The sequence below is a fragment of the Metopolophium dirhodum genome, chromosome 3 (genome assembly GCF_019925205.1).
Source record: "Metopolophium dirhodum isolate CAU chromosome 3, ASM1992520v1, whole genome shotgun sequence".
Taxonomy (NCBI): domain Eukaryota; kingdom Metazoa; phylum Arthropoda; class Insecta; order Hemiptera; family Aphididae; genus Metopolophium; species Metopolophium dirhodum.
Genome location: NC_083562.1, coordinates 15,247,442 through 15,269,486, shown reverse-complemented (window position 1 = coordinate 15,269,486; position 22,045 = coordinate 15,247,442). Strand labels below are relative to the sequence as shown.

General features: G+C 30.3%; 3 protein-coding genes across 5 annotated transcripts in view; 1 reads left to right on the top strand and 2 right to left on the bottom strand.

Moving 5' to 3' along the window:
- LOC132942049 (discoidin domain-containing receptor 2-like) overlaps positions 1-22,045 on the bottom strand; it is a 278,081-nt gene that overhangs the window by 34,992 nt on the left and 221,044 nt on the right. For both annotated transcript variants that reach the window (XM_061010339.1, XM_061010340.1), the window contains one exon: positions 6,224-6,471. In XM_061010339.1, coding sequence (XP_060866322.1) covers positions 6,224-6,471 — 248 coding nt within the window. The remainder of the gene's footprint in view (positions 1-6,223; positions 6,472-22,045) is intronic.
- LOC132942050 (uncharacterized) lies at positions 16,254-20,608 on the top strand. Of its 2 annotated transcripts, XM_061010341.1 has the most exons (3): positions 16,254-16,623; positions 16,715-17,018; positions 19,469-20,607. In XM_061010341.1, the coding sequence occupies exons 2-3, from the start codon at positions 16,720-16,722 to the stop codon at positions 20,343-20,345; spliced, it is 1,176 nt and encodes a 391-aa protein (XP_060866324.1). In that variant the 5' UTR covers positions 16,254-16,623; positions 16,715-16,719; the 3' UTR covers positions 20,346-20,607. The 2 variants fall into 2 exon arrangements, with proteins under 2 accessions (XP_060866324.1, XP_060866325.1); XM_061010342.1 differs by lacking the exon at positions 16,254-16,623 and having other exon boundaries at positions 16,630-17,018; positions 19,469-20,608.
- LOC132942052 (uncharacterized) lies at positions 17,046-20,925 on the bottom strand. The gene is made up of 3 exons (XM_061010343.1): positions 20,491-20,925; positions 18,550-18,697; positions 17,046-18,178 (listed from the first exon to the last, which is right to left on the bottom strand). The coding sequence occupies exons 1-3, from the start codon at positions 20,663-20,665 to the stop codon at positions 17,554-17,556; spliced, it is 948 nt and encodes a 315-aa protein (XP_060866326.1). The 5' UTR covers positions 20,666-20,925; the 3' UTR covers positions 17,046-17,553.

Sequence of the window (22,045 nt, the reverse complement as noted above, 5' to 3'; positions counted from 1 at the left end):
ATTTTATAGTTAATAAATAAAACATTATTTACTTTCTAAATAAAGTAAAAATGAACATAGTTGTGTGGAATATCCAAATATTCATATTATGTGCAACAATAAAAAAAAAATTATACAAAATAAAGTAAACCTACTCAATTATATAATTATATTAAATAAATAGAATAAATATTACAAAATATATTATAATATAGGTATACTATTATTCTAATGTACATAATACAAAAATAAAATAATGTCAAGTACAATTATATTACAGTAGATACGTAGAGTTAATTATTGACTTATAATACCGGATAATTTATTACCCTCCCCATATATTATGCTATATTATTATATTAATAGGTATGCTGAGAGTACATAAGGAATAAGACATAATAAATATTGTATAATTGAGTTATATTTTTATCCACATCTAGTGAACCTCGCCAATACGTATAGTATTATAATACATTGTATACATATATTATAGTTATACATTGGCTCGGTCTTGTCCCCTTCGTGGGTAGAAGATAGGAGTCTAACTTTAAACTTTGGCCTAGGCTATAAAAATGGACGTATCGGTAATGCTCCTTCTTTGTTCACCCAATTAAATTTGTAAGTTCCCTCCCGATGCACGTAAACCCTGCAAGTTCCTTTTATTACCAATTCGTTCTACAAATTACAGATTCAACAGTCCTATCGACAGAATGATGCCTCATTGCCTCAGCAAGGATATGAACACACTGTTTAGTAATAAACATACGTTTGTATTTTAAATTTATACTCTCGCTTACTTTATAACAGCATTACTGAATTTACTATTAATAAGTTCGTTAAGCTTTGTTTGTTTATTGCATTATATAGGTAATATATTATGTTATCAATATCCTTTACTGTAGGTACTATATTATTTGGTTATATAACTTATATATATACCCGCCAAATAAATAAATATAAAATATTATATTATGCATGTCTCTGATTATTTGTTATGTGGTTTTTATTTGGTGAAAATTTATCATTCCTTTTCTTTCAAATACAGACATAAAAAAATGTTTAATTAAAAAAAATTGCAATTGCTTTTTTTTGTCAGTAGATAAGACCACCAAAATAGGAATTGGATTATAAAGGTTTTTATTCTTATTATTATAATTAATTAAATCTGGCAATGGCGTTTCTAAGAACAACTGAATCTATAACTGAATAACAGAATTACGAAATCTTAATTGTGGACTGTAGTTTATAATATTAAACATTCGCTCCGTTGCACGGTGTCGCGTTATTTTAAATTTGTGAATTTACCATTGTTCACTAGTTCTACTTAAAGTCTTAAACGTGCTTGTACAATTACCACGTACCAATAATTCACGTTAATATAACGAAACATTGCCATATTATTTTCGTTTACTGATAATGATAAACCCGCGAACCGATGTACCTAAATTGCCTATACATCACGCCGGCTAATGTTATAAAATATAATATTATTATAATGCAACAATATTAAATATTATATTATTATTATTATATTTATAAAAATATAAGGAATAACAACTTAAAAATGATTTTTTAAATAGTAAAAATTTCATCGTATTTGTAAGATTTAGACTCAGTGTTTACGCTCATGCACAGCGCCTGCAGTAGCAGATGATCCTACATGATATAAAATAATTAATTAATTATCACCAAAATAAAGACTATCTTTGAAATTAACATTTCTCTAGTAAATTTATATATCTGATTTTATTGTATTGGATGGCCAGATTTGTGACTATTATCTTTTTGTGGTTGATTTATATGAAAGAAAAAAATAGTAAGTATCTACATTCTTTTTTTTAAAAATCAGGGTTTACAAATTTTCAATTAAAAATATATAGTTAGAAGTTAGTACCTACAACAATTTACTATTCTTTAAACACTTTTAACTCTATCTACCAATTATTTGGAAATAAATAAAATTTGAAAATTATAAAAAACACAAATATAATATGAATGAGAACAAATTATAGGTACATACATTATGTGTAATACAATATTATGCTATTTATATCTATATAATATAAATTTCATAATATTATTATTATGACGAGTACCTATAATATTATTAGTAAACCTATTAACTATCGGTAGTTAAAATATTATTTTATTGTTTTATTTTATTTTTCTACCCGATACCGGCATTGGTGGGAACAATATTTTGCACGGATCCAATAACACGCACGCGGCCACCCGTATTTATAATTTAAACCATTCAAAAAATAAGTTGGGTGCCTTTTTTCTATGCATAATTTAGGTATTAGCACACGACGAGATATTTTGTAGCATGATTAAAAATGTCCACAAAACGAACGGAAAAATCGGAACGCGCTTTGACATTCGTCAACAATAACAATAACAGACTGATGGTAGTGGCTCCGCCTACCATGTGGCATATTTCTATACTCGTCACCCGGTACAATAATAACCAAACAACAACAAAATTAATTAAAAATTACGTGAAATATGAAAGAAAAGATATGTTAAGTCACTTAGTCATACAAGTCTGTACGCCCTGCCATGTAGTAAAGCCATGTCCCTGCGCACGAGTTGGCCTCTGAAGTTAAATGCTTAACGTAAATGGTATACAATGTATTGAAATGTTCATGATGGACCGTCACTTTATTTAACAAATATATTGTTCAATAATACCGCAGACTATATTATAATGTGGGTGGACGCTTTCCAAATGCAGGCTATACCTTCCAAAATATTATCTAAATTAAAACATTACTTCCTATACTATTATTATATATAATATATATTGTGTACAAACACTGCTATGCATTATTATTTAATTTTTATGAAGATAATAACAGTCGAAAATTACAATAATTATGGAACCTACATAAATATGTAGTACTAAAAAAAGAATAATGTAGTACCTACTTACAATACAAATTCGATTTACGTTCATAGAACGTATTAATATCTCTTTATACATATTTATTATAAGTATGAAAAGTATTTTTTTGTTACAGGTTGGCTCATCCAATCGTCATGGGGGTTTTTTATTTATAGATGATACCGCGGAGCAGGTTTTAAGCATAGTTTTTATGGATCCAAATCATGTCTACGGAAAATTGATAGATAAGACAGTAATACACCAGTGCACAATTTAAAAAAAAATGGTAAAACTTTTTTAAAATATATAAATGTGAAATGAGTTCTTTACTAACAGGTAAACTCAGAAATAACTGGACTTATTTCAATATAACTTACATCAATAGATGAACCCTTGAGGGTGTTTTAACTTCTTTTTCAACCCCTATGTAGGTTGCTATATGGTGGCTCGCACATGAGTTTCGTTTTAGCTAACGAAAATCGAATATTTTTTTACTTATTTATAATAGGGCTGCAATTGGATACAGAAATATGTGTTGCTATGTTATTTTTTTTAAAATAAAAATAAAATAATAATAAATTATTGTTTATTATTCTAATATACATCAAAAGGCAATGTCCGAATGTTTGTAGAATTGTAGTTTATAGACTTAATTATTGCTCGACTGATTTTGACAAAAACATCAGAGATTGTTTTTAGAGATTTTAATAAAGTGTAGACAGAAGTTTGATTGTTTGAACTATGTTTAAAAATATACCATGTCCTATATAAAATCTACCACAGGCCCATTCTTGGCGGGGTTGGTTCACAAAGCGACGTACAATGCTATTGCAGCGTATTGTATGTCTGTTCATTATTTTCCGAGCGAAGTCAGTTTATACAGCTAATATATATAAAATTAATAATAATGTAGAAATTATGCGTACAAAAAAAAAAATAATAATGACAAAATCACTATATTAATATATATTAAACATATTTTGTTTAAATTATCGTTATATATATATATTATATTATGATATGTAATGTGATTATATTGGACGTTCGATATTGAAAGATTTCACCGTACCTATATGACAATAATATCTAATATAAGTAGTATGACGTGTGTTTTGCATAGTTGTATAATAATATAATGACACGTACTTCAAACGGCGTCGATGTAGAACAACGACACAGTTACCTCTACCCACGTTTAATAAGGATACGCGACATCGAGGACTTTTGGCGTTCGTTGGCGCAATGACCGCCACCGCATAATTTATAGGAAAACGCCGAGGCGATATTTCACCCCGCGATATCCCTGCAGGGACTTACGGCCAGCTCTCAGTGGCGGGCGCTACTCGTATATAATGAGATCGGGCTATTCGATACGTAGGCGAGGGGTAACGAGTAACCAAAGCCGACGCCGCCGCCACTGACACCGGAAGGTGGTGGGTCTGCTCTGTGCTGTGGCGATACCCCTGGGAAAACGTCGGCAGCCAGGTACCAACCCTAATTACTTCGGTCCCGACGCCGCCACTGCGTTCGAAAACCGTTGTGCAAAGCCTTATAGGTATGCTGACTACTGTGCAAGTTACCTATCTGCCCCAGTCAGGCCGGAGGAGTATAATATTATTAGATTATTGGGACGGGGCCAGCTTCTTGAGTGTGCTCGAACGCCTCAAACATAAGCTAAAACGGTTGGTTGATAACACCGTAGACGACAAAATATCACCTTCAGGGATAAGCGACGTATCGTGTACACTGTACTCGATGTATTACGGTCCGCTGAGTAGTATAGTATTATATTACTTTATCAACTAGTCTGTATTAAGATCTGCTGTTACCTAATAAAAATTGTAGACGTTTCGTATACACATCAACTTTATTAATTATTAATAATATAATCACTTATAGGAATTGGCAAATACGCCAATACCATAGACCTTATGCTAATGGACGGAGCATGTATGGCCGGCGGGGATGGGTGGTGCGGTTACGGCGAATTGCATTACAGTGATTATTATTATAAGAAGTGAATACAACGAAAACGTTGAAATCAAAAACCAGACAAGTGTAAATTAATACTTAATAATATATGTAGGTATGCGCATTTATTCATAGTTCGTTGAATTCGTTTAAAACTTGTAAGAAATATTCATAAATAATTGTATAATACGAAAATTACGTATTTATGCTGTTTTTGCTTTAATTATGCACAATATGATGAGGTCTACCCGTCTACGCAAATGCGCAGAAGTGTAAAAGAAGTGTGGAACAACACAATCAGAGTTACCCACGTTCACCGAGGGAACAACCACCATGCTCCGTTTATTAGAATTATCTCTATGGTAAATAATACTAAATACTGAAAAAAGACAGGTAATTTGTAGAATCTTATAATTTATAATTTAGATAATATTATGAAGAATTTCAGAAGTGTTTAAATCGTAAAATTATTATAAGGAATTAGCTAATACGTCAACACTCAACTTTTTAATTTTTCCTAGAACATTGTTTATTTTATTTTATTTTTATGATTCAATATAATATTTATTAGTTTCGAATATTTAAAACTAAATTAAATTTATTTCACGGTTGTCAATTAATTTCATATAACCGAACAAAGAGTCATATCGCTCATCATTAAATGCTATAACAATATTAATTTCTATACATTTTATTATACGGCCCTAATAATAAATATATATGTCGATCCGTGTAATAAAAGGTTTTATTTAATATTATATTGCATTTACCCTGTGTTCAAAAAATAATTTAATTATACAATTACCCTCTATTTATTTCGGGGTTACGTAAAATCCCCTAAACTCGGCTGTGTAACCACAAACACGGATTATTTCAACACTATTTACGCATAAAACGGTTTCACGCGTATAATATAACGCCCTTACTATAATATTATAGCAGTGGAAAAACAGTACGTGTCGCGAGCACCAAAGTATTTGATATAATTTATTTCGACAACTACCTACTTGTTCGTTTTTTTTTTTTTTAAATAGGTTTTTAATTTATCGTTTGAACGCGTTCACCGTTTACGTTCACACGCACGAGACTGGTGAAAAGTAGTCTTGACGTTTTCGGACGTTCTTCCGCGTTTTAGGGCAAACTGCATGAGCATAACATAACAGCGTATATTTCCAGCTCGAAGACGGCGTTATAACAGTATGCTAACACACTCAAACACTGTTAAGCCCTGTTGATAAAATTAATATATCAATTTTACCCCTGCCTCTCCCCCCCCCTCCTCAGTTAATTTTATCGAGGACACCTAATAATAACCGGGTATATTAATATTGTTGTAGGGGAAGGAGGGTAAATTAATCGCCACGTCCCGATTTCAAGTTCGGCACTTACCGTCAGGTGTATGGCCGGTGGCAGATGTGGTTTGTCACCCGTGCACTCTTGGAACGACGAACTCCGACTGCGTCGCGACACTTGCTGGATCAGCCGACGTCGGCGGACCATCACGAATGCCACTGACGCTCCGGCCAGTACAGTGGCCGCCGATAATGCGCCCACTAGCAGACTTATCAGGCGGTGGCCGCCACCGCCACCACTGCCGATTACACCGTCATCCCGATTTTTTGTGTGTTGTGGCATGCCTGGACAAAAAAATAGAATGATATAAATAGGTAATAATAAAAAAACACGTTTAAATATTAAAAAATCTAAGTAGGTACACAGAACATACGGAATTTTGTGTTACGTTTTATAACATCTATATATACAATAATATTATGTGCACACTCGATAACAAAGTGATTATAACACGTAATGCATTATCGAGTTGCATATATTATTTTCCGTGCAGAGACGAGATAAGCTGTGAGTACAAATATATAATATATATGTATGTACGTACTAATATAATATGTCTATTGCGTAGGATATATTTTATAAATAATGCATTACGATTGAAGTCCCAGTCGGTGAGGGGAATGAAAGTATAATATTATTAATGTAAAAATAAATCCATTCCGTTTAAAAATCTAAATATTCAGATAATAAATTGATATCTTGTACAGGTACTTATTACTCGGAATGCAACATCGAGTATTAATATTGTAACGATAAAGGCTAAATATTGAGATTCCTCTTCATATTATCAATATTACATAGGATCTACGATTCGCTTAATATGTTCTACGCTGAAGTTTACCTAGAAGTTTACGGAATAAGGGTTGGGTTACTATTACGTCATTTTACGATATAGTATGTAATATAGTTTACCCTCTAGTCAATAGTCGTGGCTGTATAGTATCTACTATCTAGACAGTATTTGCTTAAAACTAAAATATCAATACTGTTTCAAAATGTAGGTACATAATGAAAATTATGTGGACGTATATTTTATAAAGTGCGCAAGACTTAAGGTAGGTGACTGTTAGAAGTTTACTGATTACAACATTCATTTAAACAATTACGTACAAAAACCGTGGAATTTAATTATTAGTAGTAATAGTATAAACTTTAGAAGAATTTAGGTCAAATATTCAAAAGTGGACAGGTTAATGAAAACAATTAACATGAATTAGTTAAATTTAGTCAACATTAAGAACGTTAATATATAAGTTATAGTTAACAAACAATATATTATTTAACTATAAAAGTTAAAAGTTTTAATACGAAGAACAATATTTACTTTACTTGGTAAGTTTTTTTTTTAATTACTACCTAGGTCACACATATATTATAGTGTTTGAGGAACTTTAATTTTTTTTTAACAACAACTAAATATTTTAGATTATGAACACTGTGAATGTTTTGATTTAAAAATGATGGATTTTATATATTTAATTTTGTGTATTTGTTAGCAATTTATAGAAGTAAAATACTTTGATTCTCAACTTCAGTATTTTATCTAGTATGAAAGTCGGTTCGAATTTGAACAAAATTATATATTACAACAAAGAATAATGATTTTAGTTATCTTGTTCCTCAAAAATAATTTTTGTGGGGATTTGAATCATTTTAGTATATCATTATATTGTATATACACAATGACAATTCTAAACATATAGATTAATAATATATTCATACCACGAACTTATTCACACTATTCGTACTTCTACGGTAAGTTAGCATTGACTCAAAAGTTAATAACAACAATAAATTGTTATAATATAAATATATATTAAAATTTAAAAGAGTACCTACCTATATTATACTATTTTAATAATTAACATTAATATTATAATAAATGCAAAGCTTTTGGCTAAATTAATTCAGCCGTATTACTAATAATAAAATAAATTAGTATAATAGCAATATACATATATCATAAAATATACTTAGTAGTAATATAGGCTGCCAGGCACCTTATATTCTATTCAGAATCGTTTTTCTTTGCAATGATTTATTTTTTAAATTAAATTTGAGATATACATGATACATTATAATGACTTACTCAATGAAGAGGACATGAGGTACACTAATGACATGTACAACAGAGTGGTTACCTACTTTCCAATTTTTTGTTAAAAAAATGTATCCTAACTATTCCTTCTTATTACACAAAATACACAAGCTGTAGTGGCTTAAGAAATTACACTTAGTTAATAACAAATAAATCATTTTCAGAAATAAAATAATCATTGTTTATGTAATGGTTAATGGTAAATATACAATTGTATAGCCTACAAATTTGGACTAAATAGTTTTCATAATTTGTCAGTGGTGGATTTGTGGGGGTGGCGAGGTGATCACCACGGCGATTATCCTACATGAATTGAATTGAAATTTTAAATATTTGCTTGCCTCCTGCAACGGATAATACCACAATTTCCATACAATTTGGGTGTTTGGGACGTTTGGGTGTGGTAATTTAGGCATGGTAAATTTGTCGCTATGTACAACCGTCAAGCCCTCATGGTCGTTTTGTATATCGTCGTCAATATTTATTTTGTATTTGATTACTTTTTGCACGATGACTACGATATACTGTCGTGTATCTAAATTATAAGTATGTAAGGTATAATATTATATAGGATATACAATAAAACCAGAAAAGTTTTCACGATAAGAAAAATATTTATCGTTTGTTTTCATGTGAACTTTGTGCCGCGACAAGGTATTTTACAGTAATTTTACCATCAAAGCCTGTTACGATTCGTACCTACGTTGGTCAAAATAGCAAAAAAAGTTCTTAAAGAGTAACTGAACTAACTAAATTAAATTTTTTTCTGACCATTACAGTTGCCATGGCAAACCAAAAAATAATTACAATTATATCGATTAATTGTAATTAGATTATAACGTTCGTTATTCAGTGTTAGACTATTCCGCGTTACAGTTGCGATGGTACATAAACAAATAGTGTTTACTATTTTGCTAACAAATTTCGCGTTACGTGATTAACCGTATTTTACGTATTTTTTAACATATTAGAATCGTTTTGTGCTATACTTGTTAGGTAGTTGTTACATCAGAACAGCGAACACCAAACACACTATTATACATGTTTACATTTTTTTCTGCGCAGCGAAGAAAATATCGAATACGTTTCATATTTAATTACTTTGATGACGTTAAAGAATTGATTTCAATACGAGACATCAAGACTCGATGTTTGACTTTAAATATTTATTTGAGAATTTGACTATTATAATTTTAATGAAGTATTATACTCATTATATTTAATTACTTTGTCGATGTTTAATATTTATTTTAGAATTTGATTATTATAATTTTAATGAAGTATTATATTTATCGTAGCATGCAAAAACAACGCGCGACGATATTACCCTAGCGACCAATTCACCGCGTCCAAATTACCGCGACCAATTTACGCGACACCAGTACCACCTATGCAAATAATGTGCAAAAAAATATTACGAACGTGAAAGTTTTTCATCTACTTAAAGCACATGTATTACTGATAATTTGATAATTAAACATCTATCTAAATGAGAATTGACGAACAATATCGAAAAGTAAGAAGTTTGTATAAACTTAATTTAACGTAAATTATTCATATTCATAAAATACAAAATACAAATCCGATTAAATGCGTACATAAATAAAAACATTAGAAAATGCGGAGGTAGTAAAACTATATATTATACATAATACATAAATAGGTGCAATCATGAATAAGTCTATGAATAGAACTAAGACGTATTAGAGTCCTAAGAGTAAAATGTCCACACGATGCTGAAGTACGGTAATAAGTGCTATACAATATCTTATTTGTGCCGTAAATTATACTACCATAACTTGCGCACCGATTAGGTAAATTATTTTGCCCCGTAGAATCTTAATCAATCGAGTGCTACTAATTTATATAGTTTAATGTTTACGTTAATGCAAACATAATGTATGAGAATATACTTATTTGAAGTTTTAAAAACTAAACATACCTGAATTCGTAATAACAAATTGATTAAAGAATAACAACAAAACAAATTTTTACCTAAAACCTAACAGTTAAAATTATATTATTTAGTTTTTTTTTTTTTTTTATTGAACAAAACATAATATTCACAATCTGTATTTACAGGTTATACAATAAGTAAATGTGATGGAAATTGATTTACAGGAGGGGGAAGTTGCCCATTGGCGACACCCCGAAATTATTTAGTTATGATTGAGAGTTTGTACTATTGAGTGCATAACAATAATAATATGTGAAACGTGTATATAATAATATAAATAATATTATATGAGAAAATTCTGAAAGCGGTGTGGTGACGTTTGACTAAACAGTATGTGAGAGGAAACAATATATATATAATGTATACGTATGTCTGTTTGGCAGCAGAGGAGAATAGAGAAGTGAAATATATTATAAAATAAAAGGAGAGATAGAGAAAAACGTTTAAAATAAAAGTCGTTTTAAACCGTAAATACAGCTATAACGTTCCGAAATGTCAACCAGGTGAACTGTCCTATAAGAGTGTAAAAGGGGGCACACTGGGCACAGGGGGTTGTTTTAGCATCTCTGGCGACCCTAAAGGATAAGCTACCGGCACACGAATCCGCTAAATTATTGCAGATCCGTTTAAATAAATGGTCCGGAGGTTCTGTGAAAAAAAGAAAATCAGCGCTTTTGGTTTGTATACGAATATCGTGTACTAACTTTGAACGCCATTTTTCGATTCCCAAACGGGGACGTAAGTTTTGAATGCTGATTATTATTCAGCTTGTTTATTATTATTTTATTTTTTTGCATCGTTAGAGTTTATAGAAAAAAAATCGAGCGGCTTACGAAAAAATAATAATAATTGAGAACCATTTTTTGTAAATTATGTTAATTTAAATCACAAAAAAAAACCAGCCTGATGGTAAAACTCGAAATTTTAGTTGTGTATATGTATAATGTATATGGTATACATACGCATCAGTTCATGCACAACATGAATTAAATGTGAAATGTATGTATTGTTGTAACTTATTTATTATGACTTGTTAATTTGTTTTAGAATTGTATAGTACAATATATTTTATATACTTAACAAAATATATAAAGGGTGATTACTGATTAGCATATTGATTTTCTGTCATTATTGTTCAACAAAACAACAAAGATAAAAAAAATCAACAACATACATAGAGCCATACAGTTTTTAATGTTAGTAGTTTAATACACTCGTCCAAATTTGTGTTAAATGTACTAAATTTACCTCCAATAAGCATATAAAATTGTTAGTATACAATGCGATATAATATTATAATAATAATAATATTATAATACAAAAATACACATTTTAATAGAATGTGATTCATTCACTTGGAGAATATAATATAGGTATTAAATTTAATGTGATATGCTTAGGTAAATATAAAATATACGAAGGGTTTCTATGAATAAAATGTGTGTGCATACTGCATAGGTACATATATCTTCATTTACTATGAATTGGTGCCGTATAAGTCTTCATTAACATTTTTATAGCCGGCTTGTTTAGGAAGATGGAAACATTGCGAATACTATCTTTTCGTTTAGTTGCATAATGTTTAGATGCGTTATGGTACATGTTATAAATATTTTATATGGTTTTCTCGACCATAAAATATCAGGAAATTTCTCTCCTCGAATAATATTCCCGTACATTATGTTTTTTCTTTCTTATTTTTTGCTTGTGAATTTGTTTCGCTTAAACCGACAAATGTATGAATCTAAATAATTTCAAAGATCTGATTAAGAATATTCTTTTCAAAAACACTAGATTTTATCATAATTTAATCAAAAAAAAAAAACATAATACTTAAATGGATAATATTATATTTACAGTTTATACCTTCGCTTCGAGTATTATTGGAAATCTATGAAATATATAGTATTATATGAATGTATATTATGATTTATTTTTTATGGGTAATATAATATTATATTCAGTAAGTAATGATTTATACAAATTTGAAAATTAAGTTTTTGTCATAATCTATATTTGTATAAATGTTAAGTGTTTTTGTACGTGTACCTCTTACATGATTTCTAAGTCAATGCCCCTTGTTAGAATTTATTAATTATTGTTATACATTTGTCATTTAGTAAGATACAGTTATTAAATACATATTTCATAGTCACCTGTAAATGCATTTAGAGCAGCATATTCATTTAGCAGTTAGCGCCTATATTACCGAGATTACAATTAATTGGCCATGATATGCAACCATTATACTGGAATATATAACGCAAATATAATATAGTGGGGGAAATGTTTCTAAATAAATTGAAGTGACTCATATTATGTTATAATAATATAATTTATAACATTAGCGCGCTTCATTGCCCGTAAAAATGACAAATTGTGATTGTTCAACTTCTTTTTGGTGTAACTCGTTGCAGTAAGTGCAACTCAGACATACTGGTAAGCAATTTCGGACAATGTGCGACAGCATATTATCAAGTAGGCAATCCACCTGCTATAAGTACAACTGAGTCACCTTGGTAGGCAATGTGCTAAAATTCGATTTGATTCATGTTCGTACCTGATCTGCACAAATAACCAATGGCAAAACAAATATACATATAATATTATATATTTCATCCATGTTATAAATTAATATTTTTTAATATATTTAATCTGTAAAACTTTATTTAAAATAAGAATATGTGCTAAGATAAACATGACATGAGTTACTAAAGGGTAGGTATATTGTAGTTAGGGTTTAGAACACAATAGGGAGATCAAATTAGAGTTTTTAGATGGTTTATTGTAGTTTATTAAATAGGTATGAATTTCACTAAAATTTTCAAAATAGCTTTTACGCGTATTGTACGAATCGGTTTATTTCGAATTTATTTGTGTTAATAATCGCGTGGCGGTGGCTGAGAATGAATTAATCACTTAAATAGTGTGTGCATATATGTGACATGCGTATGTATACATTTATTTTAATCGTCCAAAATAATTTAAATGTGTTTAAACTAGGTAACGCAAAATGAATTTAAGTGAACCGTTTATATAAAATACGCTTATTTGATATTTCCAGTGAAAAGATGGTTCGATAGTTTTCATCCGTATCTACCTTACTATATATTATAATATAATATATATTCACAATACACATATTATTATTACACATCTACACACACATACACATACCTATATATATATTTACGTCATGGATAATGTATATATAGTATATATGGCGTGGGATTATATTATTATATCCGATATTGGGGTCACGAAAACGCGTATATTCACCGACACGAAGTAGTATAATATGCAAAAATTACGACCGATAAAAGTTTTAAAAGTATTAAAAGCTATAAACATTAAATATATCAGATGAGGGTGTATAACGTTTTCATATATATTTATTGATTAAAAGAATGCGAAAAGCTCATAAAGATAACAAATGTATATCGACACTATAAATGGCTCGCGATCCGACCGGGCCCGTCGGAGAACAACACTGCTGTGCAGCGTTACGTGTATTATATATTTATAACAATATAAAATATAACGAAATAGGCCGACGACGACAATCTAAATTATTCCATTAACAATAGGTACAAGTCGTAAGTATGAAAATAATTTATACAATAAAGCGCGTGTAGGACTGTAGACATGTAACTATACGTATGAACGTATTTATTTTTTTTCGTAATACGATTTATCGCGCGAGAGTCGCCGTAATTGGTTTTCCGAATCATATATATAAACACGACGCGGTAATAATGCCCTCGGAACGGTCCACCTTAAACTCGTCTATTTTACTATAGCGTTTCAAAAACGCATTACACTCCGATCCCGAGGAGGAGTACCCAAAGGAGTTGTTCCGTTATATTATAGTAACGCGTACCCGTGAAATAACAATTCAGTAAACCCTGAAATTTAAATTACGGACACTGCCCCGGCTTTGCAGCTCAGTAGTATACATTTGTCTCGGCTCGAGTTTGTTTCTGTGGAGAAAATTTCAGGCAAATCAAATAGCAGCACCGGCGCGGTAGGTATTATATTACTACCTACACATTTCTACCGAAGTAAAATCCAAATGTATGTTACATTGTGCGCGTTATATTGTTGTACACAATATGTGCACCACGTACCTACGCATATTATGATGTGTATTTTATATGTTAATACTTAATGCCGGTAATAGCATTGTGTCCGTCGTTAATAAATTCTGCACACATACATTATTTCGACTTGGCTATGATAAGTGTATTACACTGCAGCAGCAGTGCAGTTTATACAATATATTATACCGTTGTAGACATGATAGTACGCCGCTCTGATTTCCTTAAAATACTTGCAGAAAAAAATCGAAGTCCATCGAAAAGTTTTTACTGTCGACCGTGTTTTGTATATTGCGCAAGCTAGTTAAGTCGTTGTTATTGGTTTTTAATTCGTAGACATATATTTCACTTATATAATATACACTTCAACCGGCGACTCTCGCGTCTGTGCAGAGTTCATTAAGTCATTTATATACCCCATAATCTGGTTTAATAACTTTCAATTACTGTTTTTTTTTTCGCCAGTGAAACTTATTTAATCCGGCTTAATTAAAAACTACAATAATGTACATAAAGCCAATAAAATTAATTTTAACTAAATTTATATACTCGCGTTTGTATTATATATATATATAATATATATATTTTTTTGCAATTAAGCCACGATTATAATATCTGTAAAAAAATGCAGGGTTTGTCGTTTAATCTTAATTTAAGCAATTCTCGCAGTAGATGTTATTTCGGCATTATGTTAATTGTAAACATTTAACAAGGTTAAAATATAATTTGCAAGCTCCGAAAGTTGGGAGCAAGGTATGCTGTGCAGTGTTTGAAGCCAAGACATGTAAAATATAAAATAAAATAAATACATTATATAGTGCATAATATTATACCAAGTGTTAGGTCGTTAGGAGTGCGTATTTTGGATCAGTGATTATTTGTAGAGTACAATAAAAACAATTACTATTATACCTACATGAAGAAACAGAAAAACAGGCACATGGATGAGTGGGCGTGTTATCGTCCAACTTTCATTTATAGAGTAAATAATTTATGTAAGTACCCACCAATGAATGTATTACATTTATAACATTTTGGTTTTGTTTACTTTAGAGAATAGGAAAACTTGTAACTCTCACCTTGAACTTTGCACTACCTACTCATTTTTATATTTTTATATCACATTGTGCTTTTTCAGTCAATATAATTTGTTATTTAATTGATAATTTTGGAATATGTTTCTGTACACAGAAATACAGTTAATAATATATTAAATACCTAAACACGAAATAAAAAATAAAAATTGTTGCTTCCGTATTTGTTAAAAATGTAAGACTCATTTATTTTAATACTCTAAATTGTAAATAATTAATTTCTATTTTTAAGAAGGTATATAAAAATATAAATACAATTTTCTTAATTTAAGTAGGATTAGAGAGAAGAATAGGATGATGTATTAGAGTATATTATGCACACATTATATCAGGGCTTGAAACCGTTATTAATTTAACCAACAATTTTTTGGATACCGGTTACCGGTTTTATACCGGTCCTGTTGTTAGCGGTAACCAATTACCGGTACTATATTCAAAATTACAGGTTACCGTAAAGTGATAACAGCTTCCAAAAAATGTCGGTTACCGGTAATCGATTGAATACCGGTTTTCTAAAAAAAAAATTGTACTACACCTTTGTACCCCTATACTTAATACAATATTCGTATTGTTGTAGGAATCAAGCTATTTTTAGATTTCCCAGTACAATATACGAGGAGGGAGACCGGAACTATCGACTATCGAGTACTGCCATTACCAACTAACGATATTTTATGTTATAGGTAGGTAGGAAATAGAAATGTAGAATATCCATTATTTGAATTATTATTACAAGAATTTAGACTAGAGAAAAAAAACGAAGATATAATAGTATGGTTTAAGAATAGTTTTAAGAAGTTATTATTTATTAAACCATTAGGGTCCCGCCACATCATGCGTTTTAGCAGGTCCGGGTAAACCGGATGCGTTTAGACCGGATGATTTTGCCTATGTCACATCTATGCGTTTTTGTTCTTAAAAACGTTCCCGCCACTGCATTCCAAGTTCCAAACGCCACCACTAGTCCCCAAATTCGTCAAAAACCTACGACCAATAATTTCATTACATTCAACATCCCTACGCTCTCTGAGTTAGACCTAGATTACTTACGTAATTTATGCAGAATTATTTTATTATATTACTTTATCAGTTATAACGTTATAGGTACGAGTATAATTTTTTAATAGGTACCTAATTAAAGTGTGTCAAAATAATTACATTTTTTTATTTATTTTTTGAACATTACATAAGTAAGTATACTTGTATTTTATAAATGTATTAAATCGTAGTTATATAATATTTTATTATTAATTAGTTCATATTAAATACATTTAAATATAGATTAAATGAATCGTCAAAATACTAAAGTTGTTGCTGTAGCTGAAGCATTAGGCTTATTAGATCCACCAAAAGCAAAACGAAGGTATTGGGTACACCCACTAAATGCGGATCGTGAGAAAATAGGCCAGTTTACGACATTTTTTGAAAATATTAGACAATATCCTGATAAATTCTTCGAGTATTACCGTATGTCGATTTCAAGTTTTGATGAGTTGCTAAAAACTCTACGGCCACATATAACGAAAAATACCACAGAATTTCGTAATCCGATATCTGCTGAGGAACGTCTATCAATTACTTTAAGGTAAGTTTATTTTTTTATATTACGTATAAAAGTTAAGATCTTCAACGTGATATATATTATATATGACTATTAATAATTAATAAGTTATCACTAATCACCTATAAGTAGTTATCAAAAATTAAAAATAATTATTTTTATTTTTTAACATAATTTCCGTATTAGGTTATGAAAATACAAAGACAAACAGTATATTAGGTATAAGAAAAAAAATGTAATACTTTATTTTTATTCAAAGATCAAATAATATTTAACAGTATGGTATAAATAACATTAAAACATAACAATCTTCGTTATTTAATTAAAAAATATAAAAAAAATGAAACAATTTCATGTTCTTACAAAATTAAAAATTACATACTTTTTAATGTCATTAATACATTATAAACACCATATAATATTTTACTGTAAGTATAACAAACCTTGTTACTTTAATATTTATAAAAAAAATTAAAAAAGGTCATGTTTGAATTTAAAATTTAAATGACGCACCTTATTGCAATAAGTATAATTTAAACTTTAATTATGTATCATACTATTAAAATTTTTCAAACAAATCTCCACTAGTAGTAGGTTGTTGGGACTGATCAGATATATAAGTATATGAGCTTTTAGGATATGGTGTGGGATGTTGAGCATTTGGATTGAAATCAGATGAATATATTGGCAAGGGTTGTGGTATAAGATTATGATTTTGATTGTTCCCCAGGCCGGGATTGAACGAAGGACATACATTTGAATATTGAGTTGGGATAGGGACATTCTGACTAGTGTTTTGATTAATGTTAAAATATGGCGGAGTTGATTGTAGTTGATTAGATCCTAATGATACGTTCCTAAAATATTGTAGAGTCATAAGACGAAAATCTGTTTTTTGATTATAGTTTAGTCTTTTATAATCGGGTAATAAGGAATATAAAAATGCCTTATCAGGATCAGAGGTTACATCATCTTCAGAAGTAGCTAAATTGCTTAGTAACTCTTTTTGAAATGGTGTCATCTTTTGTACCTTGGAATTATTTTGTTTTTTACTTTTTGGAGTTGAATATGTGTCGAATTGAGGTGGCATAATTTCATTATCTAAAACCAGCTCGTAGGATGAATCTTCTCCACCGGTATTTTCTCCTTCTTCTTGTACACTTTCATTGAAATTACCTGTCGTCCTATGAGCAAATAAATAATAATTCATCTAGTTGCCATTACTAGTGATGTACATTTTCATGAATATTTTTTGTTATGAACTAGATTTTATAATTTCTGATATTAATTTCATATCAGATAAAACTAACTACTCTGCAGAGGCGTAACCGGAAATATTTATAAAAAAAATAGTATGTACAAAATGTATCACAGTGCAGTGGTCTGGTCTTGGGGAATACATTTTTTAGTAATTTTTAACAAAAACTGTGATTTTTTGGACTCAAATTCAAAAAATTATTTTTGGATTTCAGCGTATTTTTAAAAATCTAAAATTGTCGAGTTTAGATTGCATTATGAATATGTTTGTAATAAATATCTTTATTAATATAATTACCTTCTTTTTTTAATTATGTGCTGCAAGAACGTCAGTGATTCTGCGTATACATAATTTTTTCTTTTAGCACTATCACCACTTTTACCCTGATTCATAAATTTTGAATAGTGGTCTCTAATATGTCTCCATTTAGCTTTCAGATCGGTCACTATAATAATATTAATTTATAATATTATAAAATATAAATAATTAATCAAATCAGTATAAAACTGGATATTTCCGTGAAACCTTGTTTAAAATTTACAATCCTTCGAAAAAATGTTGAACATTTTATAAATTTTTAACTACAAAATAATTATTAAATTTTAAATTTGATTAATTTTGTCAAAATTCTAAGTCTAAATGCTTATAAAAAAAATTGTGCCTATGTATTTTAATATTTTTCAATTGCTATTGTAAAAATATATCAGGAGTGTTGTATTACATTTGCACGCTTGTTGACCCAACAAAAAAAATTTTATTGATATTAATTATAGAATAAAAAACTAAAAATGACCGTCAATAGCTCAAAATAAGTCAAAATATTTTTAAAAATGTTATGTTGTATAGAATATGCTAATAAAAACACTCAATAAAAATGCCATGTATCAACAGAGTAAAACCAAAAACCAAAATTAATTTTTTTGAAAACCGTTTTTTCTAATTTTTTTTCTCCTCATGCTTTTGAAAACTACTGGGAATTTTTAATTTCGACTGTATGTACCAACAAGATTCACTATCCCATCGGAAAAGATACTAAAGTTGAAAATATCGAATCATTATTTCGACATCTTATCGTGTACAAAGACACAAAAAATAAAATTAAAAAAACAAACACATTGTAAAATCAATACGTTCATTGTTACGCTCAGGATGTAAAAACTAAAAAAAAATTATTCATCAAAATGTATTTATTAATTATGTATTTTTTGTTTATTAGATATTTATCAACTGGTACGTGCTTCGCTGCATTAAAATTTGATTTTTGTGTGGGAAGAAGTACGATTGGAGTGATCGTAAAAGACACTTGTAAAGTGATATGGTCAACTTTAAATTCAAAAGAGATGCCTAAACCGACTAAAGAAGATTGGGTGGAAATATCAAATATATTTTATACTAAAACAAATTTTCCAAATTGTCTAGGAGCAATAGACGGAAAACATATAAGGTGTAGAAATCCTAACAACTCCGGTTCGTTCTACTTTAATTATAAGAAGTATTTCTCTATCGTTTTGATGGCAATAGTTGATGCAAATTTGAATTTCGTTGTAATCGATGTGGGTTCATATGGTCGTGAAGGGGACTCCAATGTGTTCAAGGAGTGTGCATTTGGTAAACAATTATATGAAGGTAAATTGAACATACCAGAACCAGTTACTTTACCAAATACAAGTACCAATCCACAACCGTATGTGTTTATTGGAGATGAAGCGTTTGCTTTACATTCAAATTTACTTAGACCGTACCCTGGACGTAACCTTACTGATTCTCGAAGAGTGTTCAACTACCGATTATCCAGAGCAAGGCGCACAGTCGAATGTGCCTTTGGAGTCCTCGCGAATAAATGGCGTGTTTTACATACGGCTATCCAGGTGGAGCCAGATTTTACGGACGACATTATAAAAGCATGTTGCATACTGCACAACTTCGTTCGTAAAAGAGATGGTATAAATTATGAAGATTCTGAAACGCACAACTTAGAAGATATTGAAGCTCGTGGAACAGGGACTCGTTCGCATGGAATTGAAGTGAGGGATTACTTTGCCAACTACTTTATGGGCCCAGGAGCAGTAGATTTTCAATACGACATGATTTGATTTTTAAATAAAAATATAAGTTCTAGAATAAAATTATTTTTAAATTTAAAAATGTATTCAATAATTTAATTTATATCTACATGATATAATAATATAATAATTGTAAACAGTATAATAAATATAAAATATAACTTAGAATACTTACCTTTACTTTCTTTTGCATGTTCTTCAAGCTCACTCCAATCTTCAAACATGTACTCACCAATCGTGTTCCAACTTTTTTGTCTTATATGCTTATCCATATAATCTTTGGATCCAATTTTCCATATGGAAGGGTTATTTTGTACACATGATATAAATTTATCGGTATCAAAAACCATTTTTCAAAATATAAATATTTAAAAAATATGTCTAGGTAAAATATTCAAAAAACGCAGCGGCCAAAACGCACAGTGTGGCATACACGATTTAAAATAATGTGTTTTGATGACTTGTCCTGTCGATTCGTTTCCCGCCCGACCGCAACATGATGCGGTCGGTCAGCGGCAGGAATCGACCGGTCCCGACAAAACGCTCTAATATAGCACCTATGATTAGAAACTATGCAAGTTGTTGTTCCGGTCGACCGGATGCGTTTTACCCGGACCCGCCAAAACGCATGGTGTGGCGGGACCCTTAGTAGCTACGAGCGTATAATCATTTATGTAGCTAAAATGAATTAAACATAATATTATTATAATTCATACATAACGTAGTCAGTATTTATAAATACCGGTAATCGGTTCTTAACCGGTTAAAACATATATTACGTTATTATAACGGTTTATGTTAGCTGAAAAATTGTCACGGTAACCGGTAGCCGATACCCGGGAGTACAAATAGGTTTATAATAACGGTAACCGATTATAGGTTGCCCAAATTTCCGGGAAATTACCGGTTTTCTGTAAAAACCGTTAACCGGTTTCAAGCCCTGCATTATATACACATTATAGTATATTATTTATGATTATACGTCTGGCTGCAATGCACGGGTGCAGGGTAATAACAAAGTCAAACATGGCTAGATAATAATATTAATACATATATAATATTATCATAATTATATTGAAATTAGTGTTTATTTGACGAAAATCGTTTGCCATATCGGTACCACCGAATGGATTATAAATAAATTGGTCGAAATGCGAGGAGATAATTTGTGTTGGCCTTAATCCGTCTTGAACACCGGGCCATAATACTATAATATACATTATATGCACCGTACACAATGTTTCGGACAAAATAAAAATGCGACTTCATTAGTCGGCTTGTTTCGGCTCATTGAAAGCCATTTAACCCCCCGTACTATATATACACACACGCACATATAGTAGTGTGATTACCCGCGTGCTCGCATCGCTATTATATATATATGTACATATTCCGTCTACAGAGCGAATCATTAATCCGATGACCATTGTCTGTTCCGAATGTGCTGCAGTTTCCCGGCCCGCCACCATGGTATATTATATACTTAATGTCCTGAATAATTCAATTCAATTAATGGCGACTCCTGTACATTTATATATATACAGACACACACACACACGCGTACGGGTGGCCCCGGTCATTCTTCGGCCATATTATTATATTATATACTCTCGCTAATACGCTCTCTCGTCCTATCTAATAGATTAACGAGCACGGTAATATAAAAAAAATGCTGTGTCACATAGTAATACGAGTTGTTGTTTCCAATACCAACCATAATTAAGACGAAA

Bases quoted from the DNA above. Each gene is read 5' to 3' on its own strand.
- LOC132942050 (XM_061010342.1), top strand. From the start codon at position 16,720: ATGAATCGTCAAAATACTAAAGTTGTTGCTGTAGCTGAAGCATTAGGC. The intron at 17,019-19,468 runs GTAAGTTTATTT...TTTGTTTATTAG, and splicing joins CGTCTATCAATTACTTTAAG to ATATTTATCAACTGGTACGT.
- LOC132942052 (XM_061010343.1), bottom strand. From the start codon at position 20,665: ATGGTTTTTGATACCGATAAATTTATATCATGTGTACAAAATAACCCT. The intron at 18,698-20,490 runs GTAAGTATTCTA...ATATTATTATAG, and splicing joins ACATGCAAAAGAAAGTAAAG to TGACCGATCTGAAAGCTAAA. The intron at 18,179-18,549 runs GTAATTATATTA...ATTTGCTCATAG, and splicing joins CACATAATTAAAAAAAGAAG to GACGACAGGTAATTTCAATG.